At 55.4% G+C, this 26,738-nt stretch overlaps 1 protein-coding gene across 2 annotated transcripts in view; it reads left to right on the top strand.

The window, feature by feature from the left end:
* GRIK4 (glutamate ionotropic receptor kainate type subunit 4) overlaps positions 1-26,738 on the top strand; it is a 343,337-nt gene that overhangs the window by 94,322 nt on the left and 222,277 nt on the right. For both annotated transcript variants that reach the window (XM_060179894.1, XM_060179893.1), the window contains exon 2: positions 5,885-6,016. In XM_060179894.1, coding sequence (XP_060035877.1) covers positions 5,935-6,016 — 82 coding nt within the window. In that variant the 5' untranslated portion in view covers positions 5,885-5,934. The remainder of the gene's footprint in view (positions 1-5,884; positions 6,017-26,738) is intronic.

Raw genomic sequence — 26,738 nt, 5'->3', positions numbered from 1 at the left:
GAACCCCCCTACACACACACACACACGCGCGTGCGCGTAGGGATAGGGGGCTCAAACCTGGCTCCTTGTGCATAGTAATGTGTGCACTCATCCATGTGCGCCACTGCCTGACCCCCCTCAACACATCTTTATTGAGCATCTACTATGTGCCAGCTTGTGCTAGGCTCTGGAGACACAGGTGTTTCTAGCACTCTTGGTGCTCACTGGCCCATGAAATAGCTTAGATCTTGGCATCCTCATGTCACCCACGAGGGCCGTCCCAGAGCACTCGCTCTCTTGGCAAGTTCCAGAGCCAGCTGTGGCGTGGCTTCCCTCCTGCTGCTCCCCAGCCCTGTGCTCAGTGCAATGTGCAGGGTTGTCTCCTAGAACAGTGCCCAGAGGGGCCTGGGAAGTTCCATTTCTTGGCATCTCCACTTGCTAACGTAACCTGAAGGGCAGGATGGAGGCCCAGATGTATTTAGGTGGGGAGTGTGCCAGAAACTGGAAGCTGCACACAGGCATCCATATTCAGGTCCAGTGGAAGCAGGGGTATGAGCTGTGTGGCTGCGTGGGACCAGACAGCCCTGCACTGCAGGCGGTTTCAGCTGCACAGCCCTGAACAAGCGGCTGAGTCACTCTGAGCTTGGCCTCTGGTTTGTGTGATGGGTTGTGCCTGGGCATCTTATGGGTCAGTGCAGTGACACAGCATTTGTCCACCGAGGCCTTTCTGTGGACACGAGGGACAAGCACCTTATCACTTAGTCCTCTTGATGATTCTGAGGGTACTTTTTAAAAAAAAATTATTTATTCCCATTTGTTGCCCTTGTTGTTGTTGTTTTTAATTTTTTTATTTATAAAAAGGAAACATTGACTAAACCATATGATAAGAGAGGTACAACTTGACACAATTCCCACCACCAGAACTCTGTATCCCATCCCCTCCCCTGATAGCTTTCCTATTCTTTATCCCTCTGGGAGTATGGACCAAAGGTCATTGTGGGATGCAGAAGGTGGGAGGTCTGGCTTCTGTAATTGCTTCCCCGCTGAACATGGGCATTGACAGGTTGAGCCATACTCCCAGCCTGTATTTCTTATTCCCTAGTGGGGCAGGGCTCTGGGGAGCTCCAGGACATGTTGGTGGGGTTGTCTGTCCAGGGAAGTCTGGTCGGCATCATGCTAGCATCTGGAACCTGGTGGTTGACAAGAGAGTTAACATACAAAGCCAAACAAATTGTTGGCCAATCATGGACCTACAGTCTGGAATAGTGCAGATGAAGAGTTGGGGGCCCTCCATTTTGTAGCTAGCTAGTAGACATATTTTAGTGATATTCCAAAGGGCCTGTGGCTAGACTAGTTTTTTTCCCCCTGAACCCGAAATCTGACATGCCAATGGATCCAAGTCATTGTCTGGGGAGAGGATGTCATGGTTGGAAAAAGGAACAGAAAGCTGGATCAGGGAAAAGAGTAGCTCCCTAATATGGGAAAAGTTTATAAATATTGTTTATTGTAAACCCTATCGATTTGATGTGATCTGGGGCCCATAGTCAGCTTAGGAGTCTATGTGACCTCTGCATCCCTGTAGATCTGAGCTCACATTCTGTGGTCATGAGTAGGAACATTCCAAGCTGCCCCAATATCGACCCATCTTCCTCAGGTGTAGCAAAAAGTATGTTGTCCATCCTGTCTTCAGAGGATGGAACATTCTCTACTGTTGTTGATTCTGCCTGCACCACGAATCCACTGCTCCTGGTGGCCATTTTTTCCCCTTTTGTTGCCCTTGTTGTGGTTATTATTGTTGTTGTTGATGTTGATGTTGTTTGTTGTTGGATGGGACAGAGAGAAATTGAGAGAGAGGGAGAGACAGAGAGAGGGAGAGAAAGACAGACACCTGCAGACCTGTTTCACTGCCTGTGAAGCGACTCCCCTCGAAGGTGGGGATCCTTACGCCAGTCCTTGTGCTTTGTGCCATGTGCACTTAACCCACTGCACTACCGCCCAACCCCCTTTTTTAACTTTTGAAAAGATTTACTTATTTTTTATTTGACAGGGTAGAGAGAAATTGAGAGAGGAGGAGACAGATAAGAAAAGAGAAAGAAACGCTTGCAGCCCTGCTCCCAACCCCCAGTCCCCCCCCAGCCCCTGAAGTGGGGCCCTTGCACATGACCGCTTGTGTGCCCAACCGGCCGGCCCCAAGGGCCCTTTGATCCTCTCCATGTTACAGAGTCCAGGTTGGGGAAGGCACAAGGTGGACAGCTAGCACCTAACAGTGCAGGCATCCAACTGCGTTCTTTTTCATTTTCAGCTTATGTGAGAGAGGGAGAGAGGGCCAGTGTGTCGCTTCATCATCCAGGGAGTTTCAGCCCTTTTGTCCTTGGTGTTCCCAGGTGATGCTGGGGATCGAACCCAGAGCCTCACACATGGAAGGCCAGTGCCTCACCCCTGAACTGCCTCCCCAGTCCCAAACACATGCTGTTAACTTTGACCATTAGGCTGAGTCCCAGGCACCATGACTGTACCTCTCCTCCCCCACCTGTCCACCTGTGTCTGCTTGGGCCAGAGTGGGAGAGGGGCTGCCGCTCTCTCCAGGAGATGCCTGTTCTTATTTATCCCAGGACTGCCAACTTACTCTATTTAATATAGACCATGCTGTTATGTCCTAAGACCAGGCTAACCTGGCCTGAGCCTGGAAAGAAGTGTGCTTTGGAGTAGGGAATCTGAAAGCACTCCCATTCTGCCTGACACAGATAGCTAGGCTGGGAGTCAGGCTCCCAAACCCCCCACCCCCACCCCCAGGTGTGGACCAGGAGCTTCCCTTTTCGGGCTCAGTGGCCTCACCTGCAGCGGAGCTGCTTCTGTGCATCAGATAACACATACGCCGTGCAGAGAATTGTGAGACCTCGTGACTGACATGTCTAGCCTACCGGCTCCTTTATTTTGGCTTTAGTTGGAGGAGCATCTTCCTCCTCAGGCGCCTGAGCTCACCCAGCCAGGCCCACAGACAGCCCGGGCCTTCAGCCACCGTCCCCCTTACCTGCCAGGCCCTGAGCTGCGGAACCAGTCCTGCTCTACGAGCGCGGGTCCACCATCAACTGAACGACACACGCTAATCTGACACCCGCTTAGCGGCCTGCATGATAATTATACCTCAGCGTGCTGATTGGCATACACGGGAGGCATCTGACATGAATTATGATATTTGGTGCTCCTTTTCTATAGCCTAACCAGATTGTCACAGCTCTCTCGACTTTGACAGGCCATTCATTTACCCACTCAGACATTCCTCGAGACTGGAGTATATGCTGGGCTCTGTGCTGAGCCTGGAGGGGGACACAGGCACAGTGTCTGCCCTGTGCACCAGCTCTGCTAACATTTACATGGGGAGACAGTCATTGGACAATTGAATTTAACCTTTCGTAAAAAAAAAATAAATAAATGGATCTTTTTTCTGCTGCAAGGTTATTGTTGGGACTTTGTGACTGCATGATGCCGCTGCTACTTGTTGTTTCCGACAGGGTGAGGGACAGAGGTAAAGAGGGGGCAGAGAGAGGAGAGACTCCACGGCACTGCTCCACCATTCATGCAGCTACTCCCACGGGGCGGTTAGGGGCTCGATCCCCATCCTCGGGCACGGTGAAGTGTGAGCTCTAGCAGGTGAGCTGTCTACCAGCCCCTGAACTAACCCGGAGCGAGTAAGGTCATCAGTGTCCGTTCCAGGCTGCTTTGCTGCAACCAGCCTGTGCACTGACATGCAAAGCAAAGCTTTCAGCCTCATTTGCCCGCAGCTGGGTCCTCTTTGCCCCAGTCTACTCCCCTCTTCTCCTGCCTCCCTGTGGCCTGGCACCAACTCTTCCCGTGTGCAGTGGGCACTGGGGCCATAGCAGAAGCTGGAGGCGGGCCTGGCCCTTCAGCAGCTCACACTGATCCCAGTGTGGACACAGGAAGGCAGCAGCCAGGGCAAGATGGGGGTACTGCAGCAGAGCCACTGCACTCGGGCTGCCTGATGGCACCCAGAGGTGGGGCCTGGTGACCTGCAGGGCTCAGACTCAGGTGCCTGCTTCAGGTCAAGGATAGCCCCTGTGCCCAGGAGCTGCCCAGCTCCTCCATGGTGCCGGTGACTGAGGCGGACCCTGCGGAACAGGCGTGATCACTCATCTGCAGCTGGGCACCCCGTGGAGCCAGCACCCAGGGAGAGAGATAGGGCGTTGCTGGCACCCCCACAGACCCCCACCTGCCTCCTTCCCATCCCCACCCTCCCGGAGACGGCCACTCACTGGACTGCTGACCGCACAGAGAAGCTGAATTGTTGCGGACTTCATAGTCTCAGCCTGGTTTCTGCCTCTCAGCACGATGCTGGTGAGAGTCACCTGTACATGTCACAGGTGGTTATTGGAAGTGTGCACTGCATTTCTGGGTGACTTCCCATTTCTCCACTCTGCTGTTGGGTAGCTGCATAGTGTCCAGCTTAGGGAAATCCCCAGAGTGCAGCCATGAACATTTCAGGTCATCTTGGTGAGCACACAGATACATTTCCTGGTCTGTATGCCTGGGGTGCAGCTTCTGGGTCACCAGCATCTGTGTGAAGACTTACAGACCAGAGCACAGCCCAGTCCCATCAATTTATACCCCACTGGTGCTGGATGAGCATTCCAGTGGCTTCACATCCTTGTCAATACTTGATATTCATGTGCGTGTTTATTTACTGTTACCGGGACCCCCATCCCCCCACCAAGGGCATCAGCGGTTCCCACACCCGCTTCATCTGCCTGGGAGCACTCATACCTCCCATTTCTCCTTCCTGAGATGGGTGGGCCCTGGGGCAGCATGAGCAATGTCTCCTCGCTGAGACCTCTGCACCCTGAGGCATGTGGGAGGTGTGGGGGGGCTGGTGAGCACCGCAGTCCAGGATCACCTCCAGTTAGAAGTGCAGTACTGTCATGACTCCTCCTCCTTGGACAGTACCATGCAAAGGTGGACCCGATTCTAGGACAGACACACTGCTAAGGGCTGCATTCAAAACACAACAGTGAGGGCTGGCAGGCGGTTCACCTGGTAGAGTACACGTTACCTCCCAAGCAGGAGGAACTGAGTTTGAGCCCTGGGACATTGTATGGGAGCTCCTGCAGAGGGAAAGGTTCACGAGTGGTGGAGCCGAGCTTTCTCCTTCTCTCTCAATCTATATCTCTGTCTCTTGTCCTCTATGCAGGGGATATAAAGAAATAACTTCCAAGAACAGTGCATTCACAGGGCACCAAGCCCAAGCAGATGAAGCGAGTGTGGGAACTGCTGATGCCCTTGGTGGGGGGCGGGGGTCCTGCCCTCAGCACTTGCTGGCGTGGGGCTCTCCCCTCCCAACTCGGAGACTCTGGCCTTTGCGCTCCTCCAGCATCCAGGCCATGAGTAGGGTGGCTTCTTCTGTTACCTCCCTCACTCAGTCCTCACTTCCCCTCCATCAGGTGATGCGCTGACACTCTTACCTGTGAGGATGCTGAGTAGGGGGCCCCAGGTGGGTCCTCAGCTGGCAGCAGGAGAGGCCGCCTTGCACCCAGACACACCCAGGGGGAACTACAAGCCCATGTGAGCTGCTAGTCCTCCCTCTTCTGGGAGAGCAGGTCAGGCTGCCAGCCAGCTAGGCTGCTTTACATGGCGTAGACCTGGGGCTCACAGGACCTGCCCACACTCCTCTGCCTCCACATTGGCCAGGATGGGGCCCTTAGAGCGGGAGCTGCTATGATCCTGGGCCAAGGGAGGGAGGGAGCACAGGGCCAGGGCCCACCCAAGGGCCTGCCGTGTTCAGGCACCACCAGCCCTTTTGCAGAGGCTCTGGGGGCAGCAGTGGTCTCTGGGCCAGTCTGTGGCTCCCGGGAGGGCCGAGGGAGGACTCAGGGCTGTCTCTGCTCTCTTGCAGCGTTATGTCATGCCCAGACCAGCAGAGGGCTCCATGAGGATTTATAGAAGATGCCCCGCGTCTGGGCGCCTCTGGTGCTGCTTCCCGCGTGTCTCCTGATGGTGGCCTGCAGCCCGCACTCGCTGAGGATCGGTGAGTACTGCTCCTTCCACGCCTTCTGTGCCCGGGCAGGGCCCCTGCTTCCCGCCGGGGATCCACCAGGGGTCAATGCGAAGGTCAGATTCCACACCCTCTCTTTCCTGAATTGGGGCTTGTGGTGCTGGTGCTGCTGCTGGTGTGATGGTGGAGGTGACGGTGGAGGAGGTGGTAGAGGGTGGTGGAGGTGCAGGTGGAGGTGGTGCAGAGCTGCAAAGGATGGTGGAGGTGAAGGAGGTGGAGGTGCAGGTAGAGGGAGTACAAGAGTTGGAGGTGACAGTGCGGGTGATGGAGGTGGTGGGGCAGCAGCCAGCACCCTCACAGCTCCCCTCACGCCTGGAGTCAAGATGACAGCATGTAAGGGCACCTGGCTGGCTGCGACATCTGTCACCCCAAGGACCCACCTCTGATCTGGCTGGCTGGGCGGGTGCCCATCCTTCCCTCCCTGCTTCCTGTGTGTCCCTCCTGAAACTGTGCACTCGGTCTAAGGGACAGACCCAGGCCGATCCTCAGGGGAGGTGTGAGTGGCCACTTCCCTGCTGGACCCTCCAGAGGGTTCTCGGGACGTGCTGGCGGGAGGGTGAGCGCCCTGGCAGTCCCAGAGCTCCGAGGGAAGCAGGTGTCTGGCAGGGTCTGAGCCAGGCTGCTAACTGCAGGCTCAGGGCACTGCTCCAGGCCTGGGCACTTGCACCATCCCAGGACTGCACGTAGTGTGCGTTGGCTAGGGGTCTGCGTGTGGCGGGGTAGCGTGGACAGATGTGGGGCACGGCAGTGAGAGACCGAGGCAGATGGGCTGCTGGTTGAAAGAGGGCAGATTCTACTGCAGGACCTCAGGGAGCAAGGGCAGACGGGAGCCCAGAGGGACTGAGTCCCAGTTGTTCCCTGGACAGATGCCCATCTGGGCCCCCTGATGGGCTGGGGAGGAGTCACTACAGCAGCCAGGCCCTGGGTCCTACCTCGGCACCTGGTGCAAGTCTCGGATGTCGTGATGCCAAGTTCCAACGGGCAGCTGGACTGCTCCCCAGCTCCCTGAGGTCACTGCACTGGGGGCCAGCAAGCCTGGGGTGGACAGAATGGAGACCAGGAGCCAGCCCCCCAGTGGCTCCGAGCAGTGTGCAGCCAGGCCAAACCACAGCACGGGGACCACCTGGGGACCAGGGGGCACGGCTCCAGGCTTGTGCAGAGACCACTCGTGGGCCCACTCAGCCTGCCTGTTCAGGAAGGGGGGATTACAGGCGAAACGGCTTCCTCCCTCTCCCCGCTCATTTCTCCGGAAGCTTCCAAACCTACTTCAATTCTGCTGCTGAGCAGTGCAAAACCGGTGCACGTTCAGATGCTTAATTTATTAGCGGCCTAGGGTTGGTTACTCAGGCTCGCTGCCCCCTCACTCCCCTCAGACGAGCAGGAGAAGCGGTCACCTGTCAGCTTCCACTTGTGGCTAATGGAGAGCGGGGAGGGCTGGAGTGAGGACTGGCAGCCAGAGCCTCTCCTGAATCCTGGGAGGGGTGCACAGGTGAGCCGAGGGGCCCTCACTCAGCCCCTGACAGCCCAGGGCTCCATCCCCACACTCTTGTCGGGAGTGCTGACCTAGAGCCTGGTTCCTGCCAGGCCACCATCAGCCAGGGGCCCTGCTGGCCGTGGGGTCGGCAGTCCGTCTCTGAGGAGGCTGGGAGGCAGAGCTCCCGGACTCCATGCCAGCTGTCTCCTGGCTGCCAGGGCCTGGAGTTTTCTCAGAGCTGTGTGGGTAAAAGGTGCTAGTTACCTGGCTCAGGGGGCTCTGGGGGCCATATGTTGGGGGCAGGTAAGTCAGGAGAGCCTAGGAGCTGCCAGAAAGCAGCCTGGGGAGGCAGGTGGACTGTTGTGGGGGCACTGGGGTTTTCTCCTGCAGGAAATTCTTGTCTTCTTCCTAGAGACCCCTCTCCCCACATTTGGTTTTTCTGCGGCTGCTTCCTTTCAACCCCCAACCTCAGGAGAGATGGCTGCTAGAGCCAGGTGGTAGAGAAGGCCCAGGAACCCCGAGACAGATGGTCCCTGCTACCGTTCCAGCCCCGCTTGTCTGCAGGCTGACAGTATGGATCGGGGTTCAAGCGCTGTTTTTCATTCCAGTGTGACACGGGGTGGGAGGCACAGCCAAATTGTCTACTAGTGTCCAGTGTTTACCCTCGGAACGAGGCGCTGGGTGCGAGGAAGGGGCTTTATTTATGACTGCAAGGCCGTCTGCATAAACTCTCCAGCCTCTCTCACATCTGTCAGAACACTTCAGTCAGCCGTCTCCTGGAAATGCCTTGGGGTTCTGCCTCTGCTCCTGTGGGTCCTCTGAGTGATGGCCAGGGATAAGGGATTGGCAGGTCTCCCCCCCTCCTGGAGGAAAGGGGGTTTCACTGGCTCTGAGCCATCAGAGGCTCTCGGGACCTCCAGCCCTTCCTGCTGCTGTTTTCACAGAGGACGAGGTGGGGGGCCTGTGGCCACCTGCAGGTGGCTGGGCTGGCGGCAGTGGGTCTGGGGCATCTGGCCCCAGGGTTCTTCTGGCTGCTCCCAGCGGGCCCTGAGCCAAGCCCCCGTAAGTGTAGGTGAAGGTCATTGTCTCGTTCGGTCTGCACATCGTCTCCAGTCCCATCTCTGGCATGCGCCAAGCCAAGCGCTACAAGGGTGCTACCTACACATTAGGTGCTGGTGAACAGGTGTCTGTCGCCGAGGGGCACGCGAGGCTTTGCAGCCTCCCTGCTGGAGCTCCCTTCTGCCTGAGCTGTAGAGTTCTCCACCCCCTTTGCCTGTAGAGGTTCTCTTCTTTCTCGCCTTCTTCCTCTTCTCCTCTCCTCTTCCTTCTCTCCCGCCTCCTCCACCTCCTCCATCACCACCATCACAGAATTCAGCAGCTCTTCCTCTGCAAACAGCTTTCTCACTGTCACCCCCTCCCTCTTCACCCCCCCCCCCAGGAGAAGCCATCCTTTTTATAACACTCTCCCACTCCCCCGATATGGAAGCCTGTTCTGGTGTTTACAAGGCTGAACCCCCCCCCCCACACACACACACACATACACACACTAACTGCAGAGAGCAACTGCCTAGCACAGACCTGACTCATGTGAGCTTCTCTTTCAAACTCGCTGCCACGTCCAGTCCAGGTTTCAGACCATGTGTGCTTAACTCGCTGTTCTACTGCCTGGCCCCCGTCTTTCACTAAAAAATATATAGTAACTAAATTTTTATTTTATTTTGTTTTATTTTACTTTACTTTATTTTATTTTACTTTATTTTTTTCCTGCACGTTTACTACTGGGACTCAGTGCCTGCACTACAAATCCCCTGCTCCTGGAGGCTGTTTTTTCCCTTTTGTTTCCCTTGCTTTGTCATTGCTGTGGTTATTACTGTAGTTGTTATTGATGTCGTCATTGTTGGATAGGACAGAGAGAAATGGAGAGAGAAGAGGAAGACAGAGAGGGGGAGAGAAAGATAGACACCTGCAGACCTGCTTCACCGCCTGTGAAGCGACTCCCCTGCAGGTGGGGAGCCAGGGGCTCGAAACTGGATCCTTATGCAGGACCTTGTGCACTTAACCTGCTGCGCTACCGCCCGACCTTCCACCCCGAGTCTTTCTTACAGCGTCTGTGTCCCTGGGTCCCTCATGGTCTGACCCACAGTAGGTGCTCCTGGACACCTGTTAGCTGAGCTCTCCAGTGGTAAGCCTGGAGTCTTGAACTGACATGTCAGTCTCTAGATTTCTCTTTCCCCTGGTGATGGTCAGACAATTTTATTTACGAACAAGTTGCATAAAATATGTACTTAGGAGAAGAGTATTTTCCAGGAACATGAAAGTGCCTGTGTGTGCTTGTGTGTGTGCCAGCTATGCCAGTGTCTGTGAGGCTGCCTTCCCTGTCCCCCTGCCATATCTTGGATGGGGGTGTCTTGTCTCCAGGCCAGTTAGCTGTGGGTCACTCAGCCCAGGAGGTCACTCCTATTCTCCCTGTGACTGGTCCTCTCCCATACACGCTGCTTTGAGGATGCTCTCTTCCAGCTCCTCACCTGCCGGGCAGTGACGGAGTGTGAGGGAGGTAGTCACCTGGCCGCCCAGCACCCCTGCAGTGTGGAGCAGGCTCTGGCACGAGAGTCCAGCTCCCCAGCACCCGGTGGGCAGGGGACTAGGCACAACCCGCAGAAAGGGTGATGTCTCCTCATGTGGAGGGAGGCGGTGACGGCGGACACAGGGCGCGGAGTCTGAGGGTGCCGTAGCGAAGGCCAGGAACCACGTGGCCGTGTGGGCTTGGGGCAGGGGATAGGAGCTGCTGGGCTGCTGTGCCAGGACCAGAGCGGGCTCCGAGGAACTGGGGCACCATAGCACTCTTCTGCTTTCCTAGGCCCATGGTGGCTGAGCTGGCGGTCAGAGGTTGCTGGGTTTGCTGTTACCGGTGGAGCAGAAGGACAGGATGGCCACAGCTCCACAGCCTAGTTCTGACTGCCAGGCCTGACATCCCATGTGTGGGACTCCCTGAGCCTTCCTCAAGCCCCTGCATGCACCCCTGTGGTGGCCAGCGTCTGGCAGCTCCCATGTGGTTTGGGAGAACCATCAGGGCTGTATTTGTCCAGCATTCCAAAGGCCTCTTTGGGCTCTGGGGCAGTTTCCATTCACCTGGCAGCAGGGACTGAGTCATTAGCAAGCTCTGTTTTATTTTATTTGGTGGTGCCAAGTGGGTGGGGGGTGGAAGTTACAGAGAGAGACTTTAGTTCCTTGTTTGCTTTTTTAATCCCTTATCAAGCAGATGGGTTGGGGTGTTTGGGACTGGAGGACCACATGGTAGAGTCACAGGCACAGAGATGTTGGAGCAGGGGGGACTCGGCATCATGGGGTGTGGCCTGCTACCTCTAAAGCCCCTTAACTTGAGGCTGGCGCAGCCCCTCCCAGGGAGATGGCCCTCTGCTGTCCTCATAGCAGCTGATAGGCAGAGCTGAGGACGGGGTGGCCAGTTGGCGGGTGTGAGCCCTGACCCCACCTGGCCCCTGCGGCCTGGGCTCACCAGATAAAATGGAACCCACACATCCTTTTTGTGGGGATGTGGACCTGTCCGGACTCCCCTCTCCTTATGCAGCTGTGGAAGCCCGGCCAGAGCCTTCCACAGACCACACGCCTGTGTGAGTTCAGTGGAGGTAGAACCCTGGCCACACTCAGCCTGGACGAGGGCTCATGTCCTGTGTTCCCGTGACGGGGACAGGGCTGCAATGGCAGGGAGCATGGGCACTGTCTGCTGTGTGCACTCTCCCCATTAAGCTGCCCAGCCTTGAGCACTGTGTGGAGGTGCCAGTGGGCAGACCAGTGGCTCAGTGGGGGTTCCTCTGGGCACACCTGGGTGTTGGCTGAGCAGATGGTGGGCCTGCTTTCACTAGGAGGTAGACAGGCCACCATAGAGAGCTGTGCGAACACTGGTCTTTGCTCCAAGTGACAAAGGACAGTAGCCGGTGGTCCCAAGGGAAGCTACTGGCAAGGCTGTGATGGCTGTTGTGCTGGGTCTGGGGGTGCAGGAAATGGCTGCAGGAGCAGTAGGGATTCTGGGACATGGCAGGTGGGAGAGAGGATAGAGGGGCAGACACCCCCCCCCCCCCGCTTTGCCAAGATGGATTGAGAGGAGCAGAGGTCTGGGGGGAGGCTCAGAAGTGACAGGTTTGATTCTGGAGGAGTCATGTTGGAAGTGCCTGCTGGACCAGAGGTAGATAGCCAGGAGTCACCAAGAAACCCTGAGCACCAAGAGGACAGGGGAGGGCCAGGAGGTGAAGCTAAGCTCCGCGGAGCCTGGGCATCAGCAGGAGGACTGGAGGGACAAGGAGGAGCTGCTTACCAGCAAGTGGGAGCTTTCGTGTTTATTTATTCCTACCTTGCATTCATTGCCACTGGGCTTATCGCTGGAGCTGGTGAGCTTTCTGAGCCTGGCCCCAGAGGAGGAGAGGACTGCTGTCTGATCCTTCAGGGGCAGTCCCCCTCTGCCCACTGCTCCAGCTGAGAAGCCAGGCAGGCCCGTCAGCCCTTGTCTTCCTCTGCTCTCAGCCCCCCGACTTCCCCAGGCACCTTGGAGGGCTGTGCTCAACTGAGTGGGGTCTGGAGAGCAAGGGGGCAGAAAGCCACAAGTGTCTTAGCATTGAGCGCCGGGCTTGGCTCTGGGAGGTTCCAGCACAGTGCAGGGGTGGACGTCAGACCCCGAGGGCCTCTGCAGGGATCTGAGCCCCACCCTTGGGAAGAGCTGGGCTTCCCAGTGCCCCTGTCTTCATCTGTCTCCCGAGAGAGTGGGCAGCCCGCCTCCTGTTTTTACATGAATGCAGCAAGTCATAGCCCACAAAGCACTGTGGATGGTGCCAGCACATGGTGGGTGCTGGGAGTGACACCTGCTGTCCAGGACAGCTCTCCTGGGCCCACCTGCCTCTTCTCCCAGCCCCTGGCTGCCTGCAGACCCCACCTCTACCCCCTCCTCTGCCAGCCTGTCTCATTCCTCTTTCTCAACCCTGCTTTCAGTTTGCCTCTTGGTGGAGCTGAGAGTCCCCATCTGGCTTGGAAAGCCCTTACTTACTGACTTGTGGGGAAGCAGGAGGTGTCCTGTTCGCACCATCACACACATGCACGCACACACTTCCCCCTCACTATAGGTGCACACCTACCTGCTCTTTTTACAAACATTTAACAAACCATATTTGTGGGGGCTGGGCAGCGGGTTAAGTGCACATGGCACAAAGCACAAGGACTGGCGTAAGGATCCCAGTTCGAGCCCCCGGCTTCCCACCTGCAGTGGATCACTTCATGGGCGGTGCAGCAGGTCTGCAGGTGTCTGTCTTTCTCTCCCCCTCTGTCTTTCCCTCCTCTCTCCATTTCTCTCTGTCCTGTCCAACAACAACGATAGCAATAACAAAAACAATAATAACAACAACAAAGATAAACAACAAGGGCAACAAAATGGAAAAAATAGCCTCCAGGAGGATTCGTAGTTTAGGCACCAAGCCCCAGTGGTAACCCTGGAGGTAATAATAATAACAGTAATTCTTATTATTATAAAAACCATATTTGAGGTCCCCGCCCCCAGCCTCCAAGCATCCCGAGAGCTTGCAGTCTCTCTGTCCTCACAGAGTCCTGGGCCACAGCCTGGGAAGTGATGTTGTAGCTGGGTGTAGGGGTGGGGCACCATCTGAGGGCCTGCCCCTGCCCACCTCCCTCTTCAGCCACCTGTTCCTCTTCATCCTCTTACATGGCCACTCTGCCAAAGCATTGCCTGTGAAGCCGGCTGCAGTGCCTCTCCTCTCCTCTCCTCTCCTCTCCTCTCCTCTCCTCTCCTCTCCTCTCCTCTCCTCTCCTCTCCTCTCCTCTCCTCGATCTGTACCCCCCCAGGCCTCCCATCAGTGGCGCCCACATCTCCATGCCTGACCATCTGTCCCTGGGCCCTGTGGGATCCCACTTGCTGGCAGCACATTTTCCTCTTGGTCTCAGGGCCCCTCTCCCTCCTGGCTCCGGACCTGCCCCTCTGGCTTCCCCTTCTGTCTCCTTTGGGGCTGGCTCCCCCTTCTCCTCTTCTCTCTGACCCCTTCTCTTCCCTCATTCTCCTTGCTGTGTATGCTGTGACTCTCTGATCCCCCCTCTGCCTCTGGTGTCACCCCATCCCCCCAGGCCCCTACAGGCCTGTCACCATCCGAGTATCTGATGACACTCAAACCTGACGTGTCTAAAACTGTGCTGTGGATCTCAGGCTCTCCCTGCTGCCTCCCCCATCTGGCAGATGGCCGTGTCATTTCCTGCCACTGCTCCGAGTCCTGGATGAGTCTTCCTCCACACCCCGTGTCACCTCCGTCAGCCAGTTCTCTCTGCTCTCTGCCTTTGGAGTGGGGCTGGAAGCCAGCCGGCGGTCTCCTCCTTCCATGGCGGGCTGACCCACCTGGGCACTGTCTTATCTGTCTCCTGTGGACTTTTCCAGAGCCTGCTCCTCCCAGCTTCCATCAGAATGAGACACAGGGCTCACTCTGCCCTGCCCTGGGACTCCCTTCCTCTCCATACCTCCTTGTGCCCTCCTGCCTTCTGCAGCCCCCAGGCTGGCCCACCATGCCCTACCTGCAGACACACAGACATGTGTGTGCTCCTGCCCTGGGCTTGTGCTTCCCTCTGCCAGGAACAGCCTCCCCCATGTGCCTGCTGATGCCGCCTAACACCCTGTTGTGGTCTCCGTAACTCACCCCACCATAATTCATGTGCCCAAACAGACACTCCTGTGCGACTGCTTCTCTGGGTTCCTTCATAAAGAAAATCCCTGTTTGATTCTCTGCTTTTTTTTTTTTTCTATTTATTTCTAGATAGAGACAGAGAGAAATTGAGGGTGGAGAGAAGATAGAAAGGGAAAGAGACAGAGAGACACCTGTAGCCTTGCTTTGCCATGTCTGAAGCTTTCTCCCTGCAGGTAGGGACCACGGGCTGGAACCTGGGTCTTAGGGCACTGTGATGTGTGTGCTTAACCAGGTGCACCACTACCTGGCCTCAATTCTCTGCTCTTTCCCCAGCATGCAGAGCCTCACTAAGACATGCAAGGCATGTGCTTAAATAGACAGAAAGCCTATCAAATGGAGCTGAGTGGTGGCCACCTGGCACAGTTCACATATCACCATGCACAAAGGCCCACGTTTGAGCCCCAGTCCTGTTTACAGGGGGGAAGCCTCTCAAGTGGTGAAGCAGGGCTGCAGGTGTCTCTCTCCCTTTCTGCCTCTCCTTTACCTCTCAATGTCTCTTTGTCCTATTAAATAGAAAGAAAAAGAATCCTACTGAATGAATGAATGAATGAATGAATGAATGAATGAATGAATGAATGCTGCAGACCCAGGCAAGTATCTTGTTCAGAAACTTTGGAAGGCAGAGGTAATGACCTCCCTCAGCACGAAAGTGATCGTGATCAGGTGCTCCTTGTAAGGACCCACAGGGCCCTGACGCCCCATCCCGCCCTGTCTGCTCCTGCTGTGGAGCCAGGTCCTGGGCTCACCTCCACTTTTCAGGTCAGGCTGCTGCTTGGTCCCAGCCCGCAGTTTACTGACTCTGTGTGACTTTCTAGAACCCGGAGACCCTGCCACCTACCTCTGGTGCTTTTCTACTCTGCCAGGCCTGGCCCGGTGCTGAGCTCAGCCTGCCGGCCGGTGCTTAAACCCACAGAAAGCCTTGAGGGCCGGGACCCCACTGGTTCCATTCTGCCAGGCTGGTCCCTGTGTCCCCTTCCACCTTCCGTCGCCTGGGGATGCATGGAGCAGGCCTGGCCCTGGGCATCTCGGTTCTTACAGAGACTCAGCATCATTACCACGGAGCAGACCGTTCCTTCCCCCTCAGCCTTTGGATTCTACTCCTTACCCTGGCTACCCCTCTTTTGAGTGGGGTTTCTTCCCTTCTCATTCCCTGTTAGAGGAAGCTAGAGGCCAGTGCTCCCCCTTCTGCTCCCCAGTTCAGCAGAAGCCTGCTCCTGTGAGGGGGACCGAGGGGGCTGGCCCGGCTGCCAGGTCAGAGGCCCTTGTTGGATCCGTGCCCTCCAAGCCGGGCTCCCCACCTGCTGCCACTGCTCCCACCAAGGCCCCGTGCCTGTAGACACGGCACAAGGAGCCAGGTGCCTGGAGATTCCCTTGCTGTCTCTGAGCCGCCCCCACCCCTTCTCCCAAGCTGTGCTCTTCCCTCCTTCCCTGCACGTGGGCCGTGGAACAGCGAGTGACACCGGCAATGCCACTTTGCTGGTAACACTTTAAATTTCCCCCAGTGGCAGGGATCTAACAACATGAGACTTTGAGCTTTCAGCTCACAGATGAAAGAGCGGGGATTTTCCTGCAGATGACAGAGCAGAAGCAGATGACAGTGCTGCCCGGGGCTGGTGGGAGGCTGCTCTGCGAGAGCAGAGAGCAGGGCCACCCCACGACTCAGGCTGGGGGGGGTGTTTCTCATCGAAGGGTCTGCTCACCTCCCTGGAGCCCCTCTGTGGATCCAGGTACGGTTGACCTGGGGGTCACTGAGTGGACAGCAGTGCAGTGGGGGGAGCAGGAATGGGCAGTGTCTGAAGATGGTGCCCCCCCGTGCGCCCCCAGAAAGCAGTCCTAATCCCTCCCCCAGGTAGGGGGCTCCCTTTGAATCTCGAGTGGGTGCTCATTTTACTGTTAACAGGATCCTGGAGCTCATGTTCAAGTCTCCACACCCTGGGCAGTGGAATAGGCCTACCTGGAGCTGGAAATTGGTGACTGACTTTCCTTTGAGCCAGGCCCCCTGAGCCCCGCCACGGCCCTCCTTACATTGTCCTGCTGCAGACTGGAGAGGGCACGTCTCTGCAGGGCGAGAGTATGGACAGAGGGGCATCTGTGAGGCTCCACACAGCATGTGGTGCTGGTGCTACTCAGTGCACGTCACTTCCCTTCTTTTTTTTCTTTATTAAATAGTAATTTACTAATGACTGACAAGGTGGGATAAGAGAGATACAATGCCATACAATTCCTACCACCAAAGTTCCGTAACCCATCTCCTCTGTTGGAAGATTCCCTGTTCTTTATCCCTCTGGGAGTATGGACCAGAGATCTTTATGGAGTGCAGAAGGTGGGAGGTCTGGCTTCTGTAATCGCTTCTCCGTTGGACATGGGTACTGGCAGGCCAATCTGTGCTGCCAGCCTGTTTCTGTCTTTCCCTAGCTAGCAGGGTAGGGCTTTGCATTTCCCCTCTCTTGTTCCTTCTTGGCATTACTGGTTGGCTCATCTTTATGGCTAGTGGGCTCTAGGTGGCCTCGTACAGTGGGCTGTGCTGTGCTGGCACACAGTCTTGGCACTGAGCCACATTTTGGGCGTGTGACCTTGGGCATATTATCTGGCCTCTGTTTTTCACCATTATATGGGGTAGTGCCGCTCACCCTGTGGAACTCTGGGGATTGATGTGCAGCCCCTACGTGCTCAGTCCATGCCTGGTAACGAGCAGAAACACTACTAGTTAGTTTTACCACCGCTCTTGTGACGGCAGCGTCCTACTGCCACCTTCCCGCATCGCCACAAGCTTCTTGGCTTCAACAAGACAAGCTCCTTTGCTCTCAGTCTGTAAGTCGGGAGTTGAATGTGGGTCTCTCTGGGTTAGGAGAAGACGCTGGCAGTGTGGGGACTCTCTGGAGGCCCTGGGCGGAGCCCGTGTGCCACTCATTTAGAGCTTTGGGAACACTCTTGTCCTTGGGACTGTCAAGCCCCAGTTCCCGTGTTCCTGATGGCTGGCTGTTAAGGCTGTTGCCACCTTCCAGAGGCTCCTGTATCCCTTGTGGCCCCTCACTCTTTCCCTCCCTCTCGGGGTCCGAGTCCTTCTCCAGTCATAGCTGGCTGAGCTCAGCCAGGAAAACTCTGATTTTAGGGACTCTTTCTTTCCTTCTCTCTCTCTCTCTCTTCCTTTCTCTCTCTCTTCCTTCCTTTCTTCCTTCCTTTCTTCCTCTCTTTCTTTCTTTCTTTCTTTCTTTCTTTCTTTCTTTCTTTCTTTCTTTCTTTCTTTTGTCTCCAGGGTAATCGCTGGGGCTCAGTGCCTGCACTATGAATCCACTGCTCCTGGAGGCCATTTTCCCCCATTTTTGTTGCCCTTGTTGTTGTTATTGTTTTTGTTGTCATTGCTGTTGTTGTTGTTGGACAGGACAGAGAGAAATGGAGAGAGGAGGGGAAGACAGAGAGGGGGAGAGAAAGACAGACACCTGCAGACCTGCCTTACTGCGCCGGTCCTCGTGCTTCACGTCACGTGAGCTTAATCTGTTGTGCTACCACCCAGCCCCCCATTTTAAGCTAAGATAGGTTCTGTTGGGATAATCCCCACACCCACCCCTTGATCTGTGGGTCTGTGGCCATAATCACATCTGCAAGTCCCTTCTGCCAGGGGAAGAACACATTCTTGGGGTCCAGGGATTAGGAGGTGGTACTATTTGTTATCCTGCTCCTCTGTTCAGAGGGCCTCCAGAAACGGGACCAGGGCTGGGCTGCCGCAGAAGACCTTGTCCCAGGCAGGGCCTTACTTGGAGGAGGGGGAGGTACAGTCGCTGCAGTACAGCCCCCACTCCGCTCCTTGGCCTGAGCTGCCTGACTCCTGTAGACAGACTGGACTGGCCAGCTGGGGCCTGGAGACTGTGCTCTCCGGTAGGTTGAGCCCTGCCCCAAGCTCCCATTGCTGCTGTCCCTTATTGCTGGGAGCCAGGAAGCAGCCTTGATTCAGCGACTTACTACTGTGGACACCTGGCCTGGCCTGGACTGTGGACTTATTTCCCACCTGGGGCCTGGGGAGAATAGCATCTCCCTAGGGCCTGCACGCTGTCTCCTGCCTGCCGTCAGCCTTCCCAGCTGGTGTGGCAGAGGAAGCAGTGGTAGATGCAGGGACAAGGAGGCCTGGCTCTGAAGCTGCCCCCTCCCTGCACTCCTCAGCCCACTCAGTGTGGACAGGGCAGTGCTCTGTGGAGAAGCACGACCGCAGGTGGCTAGCAGGCACTAGAGGGCAGCACTGAGCAGGGCCGATTCGAGCCTGGGGACCCTGGCCTGGTGACCGTGGTGGCTCCTCCTCCCCTTCTTGGTGTGGGGCTAACTAGGGGTGGCTCAGTGAGCACCTTGGGTCTACTGAATGCCATTTGCTTGTCAGCACTCTCTGGCCTCTGGGGATGCAGAGAGGCTTAGGTCACTCACAAGGGACAGGGAGGACCTTGAATGTTTTTGAATATTTTATTTACTCATTGGATAGAGATTGGGAAGGATGGGGTGGGGGGAGAGAGGGAGTGAGGAAAGACACCCGCAGCACTGCTTGACCCCCTTGAAACTTCCCCCCAACAGGTAGACCCCAGGGGCTTGAATCCAGGTCCTTGGGCATGGCAGCATGTGTGCTCACCAGATGTGCCACCACCTGCCCCCTGGACTGATTTATTTGTTACCAGAAAACTTCTCAGCTCTGGCTTATGGTGGTGCCTGAGATGGGACCAGCAACCTCAGAACCTCTGGCACACAAGTCTGTTGAGTAGATCACTGTGCGTCTCCCCAGCGGAAATCCCTGGAGTTGAACCTGGATTCCTTTCTCTCTCTCTCTCTTTCTTTCTTTCTTCCTTCCTTCCTTTCTTTCTTTCACCTCCAGGGTTATTGCTGGGGCTCAGTGCCTGCACCACAAATCCACTGCTCCTGGAGGCCATTTTCCTCCCTGTTGCTCTTGTTTTATCATTGCTGTGGTTATTGTTGTTGTTATTGATGTCGTCATTGTTGGACAGGACAGAGAGAAATGGAGAGAGGAGGGGAAGACAGAGAAGGGGAGAGAAAGATAGACACCTGCAGACCTGCTTCACCACCTGTGAAGCGACTCTCCTGCAGGTGGGGAGCCAGGGGCTCGAACCGGGATCCTTACTATTTCTTGCGCTTTGCGCCATGTGTGCTTAACCCGCTGCACGACCACCTGACACCCGAACCCGGATTTCTTCCACTGCAAATCTGTAGTCTGTCTTTCACACCAGGCACCCATCCTCCTGCCCACCTCCTTCCTTTTCTTCCTTTCTTCCTCCTCTTCCTTTTTATTTTTGACAAGTATTATTTTAAAAATTAATTTATTATTGGATAGAGACAGAGAGAAATTGAAAGGGGAGGAGGAGATAGAGAGGGAGAGAGACAGAGAGACACCTGCAGCCCTGCCTCACCACTCATGAAGCTTTCCCCCTGCAGGTGGGAAACGTGTGTGTGCTGTGTGCACTGAACCAGGTGCGTCACTGCCTGGCTCCTCTTTTTTTTTTTTTTTTTTAAAGAGATTTATTTATTTTTATGGGAAGGAGAGAGACTAGAGAACCATTCAGCTTTAGTGCATGCTGTGCTGGGGATTGAACTCTGAACCTCAGGTCTGCAAGTTGTCTTTCCCAGAAGCCCCAGCACCTGCTGTGCTCTACTCTGTGGGACCTCAAGAGCTGGGTGGGGGTGGGGAGAAGAAGGAAAGGGAACATGGGAAGAAGGCGGTTTGCCCAGGATCCCCCAGGACCCTCTTCAAGATGCAGAAGGCACACATGGCACTGGGACCTCCTCCTTGCCTCCTACCTATATATGTTTCATCAGAGAGAGAGAAGGGGAGAGGGGGATAGGGGCAGGGAAGAGGGAGAAGGAGGAGAGAGGGAGGGGAGAGGTGAGGGGAAGAGGGGGAGAGGGAGGGGGAAGGGGGAGAGGTAAAGGGGGATAGGGGAGAAGGGTGAGAGAGGGAGAGAGGGAGAAGGGGGAGAGAAGGAGAGGGGGGAGGAGGAAAGAGGGAGGGGGAGGGGAAGGGGGGGGAAGAGGCACTACCTTCAGCTGAGGCGTCAGACCAAGCGAGCGGAAGTGCCTCTGGATTAAGCATTAGAGCGGAGCCTGCATGTGCCCACGTGGCCTTTATTTATAACCACTTATTTATTAGCTTCCAAATGATGTTTAATCAGGAATCATATGGCAGTGATCTTTGATTACTTATGTGGCTAATGGCTGAACATATATTACTGTTGCTGTTTGTTCAGCCCTGGTAAATGTGCGGGGTGCTTCCCACCCAGGTTGCCACCGTGGGAAGGTGCCGGGGACTCCCAGCCTGTACCTGCTAAGAGGGACACAAGGGGGCCAGGAGGTGGCACACCTGAGACACACATTACAATGCGCAAGGACCCAGGGGAAAGCTCCATGAGTGGTGAAGCAGGGCTGCAGGTGTCTCTGTCTCCCTCTCTGTCTCACCTCCCCTCTCAATTTCTCTCCCTCTCTCTAATAATAACAAATAAATAAAGAGGGACACAAGGTCCCAGGGGAGGGGAACCTCTAGGCCAGGTAGAGGAGTCACATGTTTTTTTAAGGGGTGAGCTCTTAAAGTGGAGGGAGGGCAGATGGGAGAGGACTCCCCAAAAATGAAAGAGGAGTTTGAGGTAAGAGTTGGACCATATACCCACCAGCTTGAAAATGGGGACACTGGGGCAGGAAGCAGGGACTAAGCTAAGTCCTGAAACTGAGCAGCAGAGAGCCCAGAACATTCTGGCTGGGGTGGGGATATCACTGGGAGTTTGGAAGGAGAAGAGATCTGGCTGCAGGGGTGAGGGGGTGGGGGCTGCAGGAGTGACAGGCTCTGTGCACACTGCAGGAGGAGACACCAGGAGGCCTGTGTGTGCAGACCTGGCGTCAGGTGGGCGGCTGCGCTCCAGCCTCAGCCCCTCTCTCCACACCAGCCCGGCCCTTCAGCTCTACAGATACCCCTGAAGAGTGGGCCCAGATAGTCCAGGGCACCGGCTGGAGGCTGGAGGATGAGCAGAGAGAAGGAAGGAAGGAAGGAAGGAAGGAAGGAAGGAAGGAAGGAAGGAAGGAAGGAAGCCAGGCCAGCAGGAGCTGCAGGCAGTGGGACCAGGCTCTCCAGGGCCATGGGGTGTGTCCCCTCTCTGGGCCTGCCATGGAGCCCCGTCCAGCCATCTAGCTGGCTCCTGTCTGTGGGCAGCTCTCTCCCCCGCAGATGTTTTGCTCTCCCCACCCTCCTCTCCCCTCAGCCCCTCCAGTATTTACTCTCCACCTGGGCCCAGATTAGCCCCTGATTAAGTGCCATTAAGCTGCTGGCCGTCTGCTCCCTGGGTCCATGGACACATCGAGCGGGGCCAAGGCCAAGGCCTGGTTCTGGAGAGGGAGGTAATAAGGACAGAGCAGCGGCAGCCCACTTAGACCGGATTCTAATAAAGTTTCCAGCTCACCCAGATCACTCGAGGCCTCTGAGAGCAAGGCCAGCCCCACGCCACTGCCCCAGGCTGCAGGGCCTGGGGCTGGCGAGGGGTGTGGGGTGTAGGACATCCCGAGTGGGTCAGGGCAGGGCTCCTCACAAGCACTGTAGGGCAGCTGGCGCCCACTCACCCAGCAGCTGTTAATTAGTTTCAGATGATGAGATAATTCATAAAAATGAGCTGTGATTTCCTTCATTGTGTTCATATCACCGGGCAATAAAACTGCTGTTAAGGATGACTTTTCTCTGCATCGAGGAGCAGGATGTCAGGGAGAAAAAAAAAAAAAAAGGAAGCCCTCCATGGGGCGGAGGGGGAAGAGAGACAACAGTGCCAGAGCTGGTGAGGGAATGATAGGGAGTGATTTCCAGGCTTGGGCTGGAATGGTGGAAAGAAGGCCAATTGAAATGCAAATCCTGGTGTCTGTGAGCACTGGCAGCTGGCAGGGAAGCAGTGCTTTCCAAGGTGTCACCTTGGCAGCCAGGGGGCTGGCAGCTGGCAGCAGGGGAGGGTTTCCCCCACTGCCCATTGGAAGGTATATGGCAGCCACTGGGGGCCATGCCTCCCTTCCAGCCCCAGACAGGAAGTCAGCCTGGGCCCACGGAAACTGTCTGCACAGGCCACTGACACCAGGAGAGTCTTCTCTGGCCTTGACTCCGCCGCCCTCCTGCAGCTCTGGTGGGCAGTCTGCGTCCTCGGAGTGCCCAGAGCCCGCTCGTCTCAGGCATTGCCCAGCACCGTTCCCTCTGTCTACACCACCTTTTGCCCTCCACTGGGCCCATTCACAGCCATCCCTCCATTAAAATGTCATTTCTGCAGGTGCTTCTTCTCCGGGCCGTCCCCACAGTGCCTAGAGCACTTCGCATGCTGCATATGGGGAGTGAGCAAGGGGTGGGTGGAGGAGGTGGCCCTCTCCCTGCTGAAATCCTCCCTGGTCCTCAGTCTGCTGCAGGCTGAGCTCCAAACCCAGTAGCGGCTCATTCCCACACCGACCCCGCAGGGCTGCCATAATAAGACACACCTGGCTGGGTCACACCACCACCAACAAAAACCTGTCGCCTTGGTAGTTCCAGGAGCTGGAAGTCCAAGGCCAAAGTGTCCGCAGGTCTGGCTTCTCCAGAAGCTCCTTCACTGTCCCCTCCTCCTGCTGCCTCTCTGAGCACCTGTGCTCCTCTTCTAAGGACCTGCTTTAGCTTAGCATCTGACTTGAAGACACTCTCTAAATGCAGCCAGGGGCTTAACATATGAACCTGGGGGGCATTCTGCGATCAGTCCAGAGTTGTCCCCCCAGAGCTCTCCCCCCGTCTGTCTGTCTTAGCAGCCACTTCTCCACCCACTCGCACAGTGTCCTCTGCTCCACACACCCCCGACAGCCCAGCTTCTCTGCCTTCACAAAAGAAGGCTTTTGTCCATCCGTCTGTCTGCCTGATTAACCCCTGCCGGTGCTCTGACCCCAGGTTAAATGTCATGGTCCTGAAAAGTCTTCTCTGATCCTCTCTCTCTCTCTGTAATTATTATTGTTTTTAATGAATTATTTATTTATTTGATAGTGACATTGAGAAATTGAGAAGGGAGGGGGAGATAGGGAGAGACAGAGAGACACCTGCAGCCCCGCTCTACCACTCGTGAAACTTTCCCTGTGTGGGTGGAGACCAGGGACTTGAATCCGGGTACTCTAGCACTGTAACGTGTGTGCTTAACAAGGTGTGCCACTGCCTGGGCTCTGCAATTTTATCATTTATTAGAACATTTTATACAGCTAGAACTTGAGAGGGGAGGGCTAGGTAGGGAGGAAGAAGAGAGAGAGAGACAGAGACAGAGAGACAGAGAGAAAAAGAAGACAGACCTACAAGTGATGTTCTCCTTGTCACCCCCCATCACTCCCCGCAGGTAAAGATCAAGGGCTTGGACTTAGCCACCTAAAATATTTGCTCAGGGCGGCATAAGGATCCCGGTTCGAACCCCGGCTCCCCACCTGCAGGGGAGTCGCTTCACAGGCGGTGAAGCAGGTCTGCAGGTGTCTGTCTTTCTCTCCTCCTCTCTGTCTTTCCCTCCTCTCTCCATTTCTCTCTGTCCTATCCAACAATGATGACATCAATAATAACTACAACAATAATAAAACAACAAGGGCAACAAAAGGGAATAAATAAATAAAAATAAATATTTAAAAAAATATTTGCTCAGGGGCTGGATGATGGCCCACCCGGTTGAGTGCACGTTACAGTGCGAAAGGGTTAGGGTTAGGGTTAGGGAAAGGACCCTGGTTCGAGTCCCTGCTCCCCACCTGCAGGGGGAAAGCTTTGCAAGGGTTGAAGCAGGGCTGCAGGTGTCTTTGTCTTTCTCCCTTTCTATCTCCCCCTACCCCCTCGAATTCTGGCTGCCTCTATCCTATAAATAAAGATAATAATGAATTTTTTTTTAATTTGCTCAAAAAAGACACCGTTTTGCAAACCATACAGGGTCTGGCAAATCTACAGTCAAATACAGACTGATGTCTGTACTATTTAATTAGACACATACTGTAGCAGGAAAGAGTAGACAGTATGGGTTGTGGACAGTATGGGGGTAAGGCAGACTGCCCAGTGGTGACAGGCTGGTCACTGAAAAGCAGAGTGGCTTTAGGAATCCATGGAGCTATGTCAGAGTGGCCACACATCCTGCCCCACATGGAGGCGGCCCTGACCCTTGTCTGGCCGTGCTCTCCTCTGGGAGAAGTCCCCTTAGTGACATCTTGGAGGGTCCTCAAGAGACACAGCTTAGAGAGTTGTGGGAACTTGTATGGAACTTTCCCAGACCTTCAACAATTTTCTGTAAGCCTTATCCTCCTCGTCCTCCTCCTCCTTGTCACTGTTCTTCTCCTCCTCCTTTTCCTGAGGGAAAAGAAAGTGCCCCTGTACATCAGAGATGAGAAGGATAGTGTTAGATCCTTCACCATCTAGGGTTTGTGGAGGCAACATTGTGACATATGAATGAATGAGTGAATGAATGAATGAATGAATGGCAGTGCAGGACAGTTTCATAACTAAAAGGCACAGTCTGGTTCTCAGGGAACAGTGAGACACTGAAGGGTGTGAGTGCCTTGAGGGAGCTCCCTGGGTACCAGAGTGACCAAGGAAAGCTCTTCTGCACATCCCCCCCAACTCCCTCACACTAGCTCACCCTGGGGGCAGGAGCATAGGCTGCCTCTGAGGCACAGGGGAAGTCTGGCCTCTGTGAAGAGGACCTTTCGATCTGCTGCCATCTGTTGGTGAGTGTGGCAAGCAGCCAGGAGCCTGGGCCACAGGTGGTCCAAGGAGAGCGGGCAGAAAGAGCTCTGGGTAGTGCCACCTCCCTCTCTGGAGACAGTGAGCTTTGGCCCAGGCCACTGTTGTTCCAGATGTGGTCCTCAGCAGTACCACCATCACCGTAGAAAAACTTACAGTGCAGACTCTCAGGCCTAGCCTGGGCGTGCTGACCCGTATCACACCCCTCCCCTCAGGTGCTGGTATTCACTGATGTTTGAGGAAGCCTGGGAGTCCTGGTGACTGAAGAATCTTCTGGGCTTCTCCCCCAGGTTCTGATGGGCAGACCCAGGATGAGACCTGCACACTTGTGTGTCTAGAGACCAGGACAGCAACAGAGTCTGGGAAATGCTGCTGCAGCTGTGCCCCTGTCCCAGGGCCAGGCCGGACCACCATCCCGTGCCCACCTGTCTGGGTACTTGCTTTCCCCAGAAGCCCCCTTTTTTTTAAAAGATGAGACAGAGAGAGAGATAGAGCTAGAGAGAGGGAGGGAGGGAGAGAGAGAGAGAGAGAGAGAGAGAGAGAGAGAGAGAACTGCTCAGTTCTGGCATACACTGGTGCTGGGGATTGAAGGTGGGACCTCAGACATGCAAGTCCTGTGCTCCACCACCGAGCTGTCCCCTGCCCTCCCACTCCCTCCCCTTTTGAAGCTTTCTTGATTTTGAAGATTTCCTTTTTTTTTTTAATCAGTTTTTTAATTTATTGATTTAATAGTGATCGACAAGACCGTAGGATAAGAGGGGTACACTTCCACACAGTTCCCACCACCAGAGTGCTTTTGAAGCTTCTTCTGATTTTTCTTCCATCCAAGTCCTGGACCCGTTCCTTGTCCTCTCTGGGCTAGCGTGGCCTCTCTGGGGCTGTAGCCCTGTGTCTATGTGAGCAGCTTCTCCGCCCCTTGCGGCCTTACCTCTCCTGCTTCATCTGGGCGGGGAGATCTCACACGTGTGCGGGCACCATGAAGACCTCAGGTCCACCCTGCTTCCCCAGCTCCCTGAGGGACCAGGCTCACAGGCCTGACAGCCAAACCCACCTGATGCTCAGCCATGCTTTCATGTATCTGTCCGCTGAGGGATTCCCTGGCAAATCAACTTACATTTGAGACTTAGTTTACCTCTAAAATGAGATTAGCACCTGCTTCATTATTCCCAGGAGCAGTGGGGATCAATTACTTAGGCTGCGTGGCACATAGTAAGTGCTTAGCAAAACGTCAGTTCCCTTTAAACAATTATCCGTGACACTTCTTCACACTAAACTCAACTCCTTGCCCTCAGCTCACCTCGTGCTTTTCAGCCCCTGTCCTTGCCCACACTAGCCCTTCTGCTTAGATGATCGCCAGTCTTCCTATTCGTCAAGGCCAGGTTGTTGCCACCTCAGCCATGAAGTCTGAGATCAACTCAGTCCCAGCTCAGCTCTCACACAAATTCCCATACTTTGTCACCTGTCACTCTGCTGCTACTTAAGTCACTTTATTCCTCATATTATAATTATTTGGCACGTGACAGCTCCCCTGCAAGACTAAAAGGTCCATCGGGCTGGGTCGATGGCTTTATATTGATACTAAGTTTTATTCCCCCCCCCCCCCCGCCAACCAAGACATAGCATGGGCCTGTCCTACCCACACCAGGACAGCTCAGATGCCCCACTGCGGATGACAGGCTGCGTCACTCAGGCTGTGTGACACAGAGCACATGGCCCTCCACCGTTAATGCCAGAAGACATTAACAGTGCGAG

This window comes from Erinaceus europaeus, chromosome 20 (genome assembly GCF_950295315.1).
Source record: "Erinaceus europaeus chromosome 20, mEriEur2.1, whole genome shotgun sequence".
In the NCBI taxonomy this organism is placed as follows: domain Eukaryota; kingdom Metazoa; phylum Chordata; class Mammalia; order Eulipotyphla; family Erinaceidae; genus Erinaceus; species Erinaceus europaeus.
The sequence above is the reverse complement of the archived record's forward strand: the minus strand, read 5'-3'. Positions and strand labels throughout refer to the sequence as shown.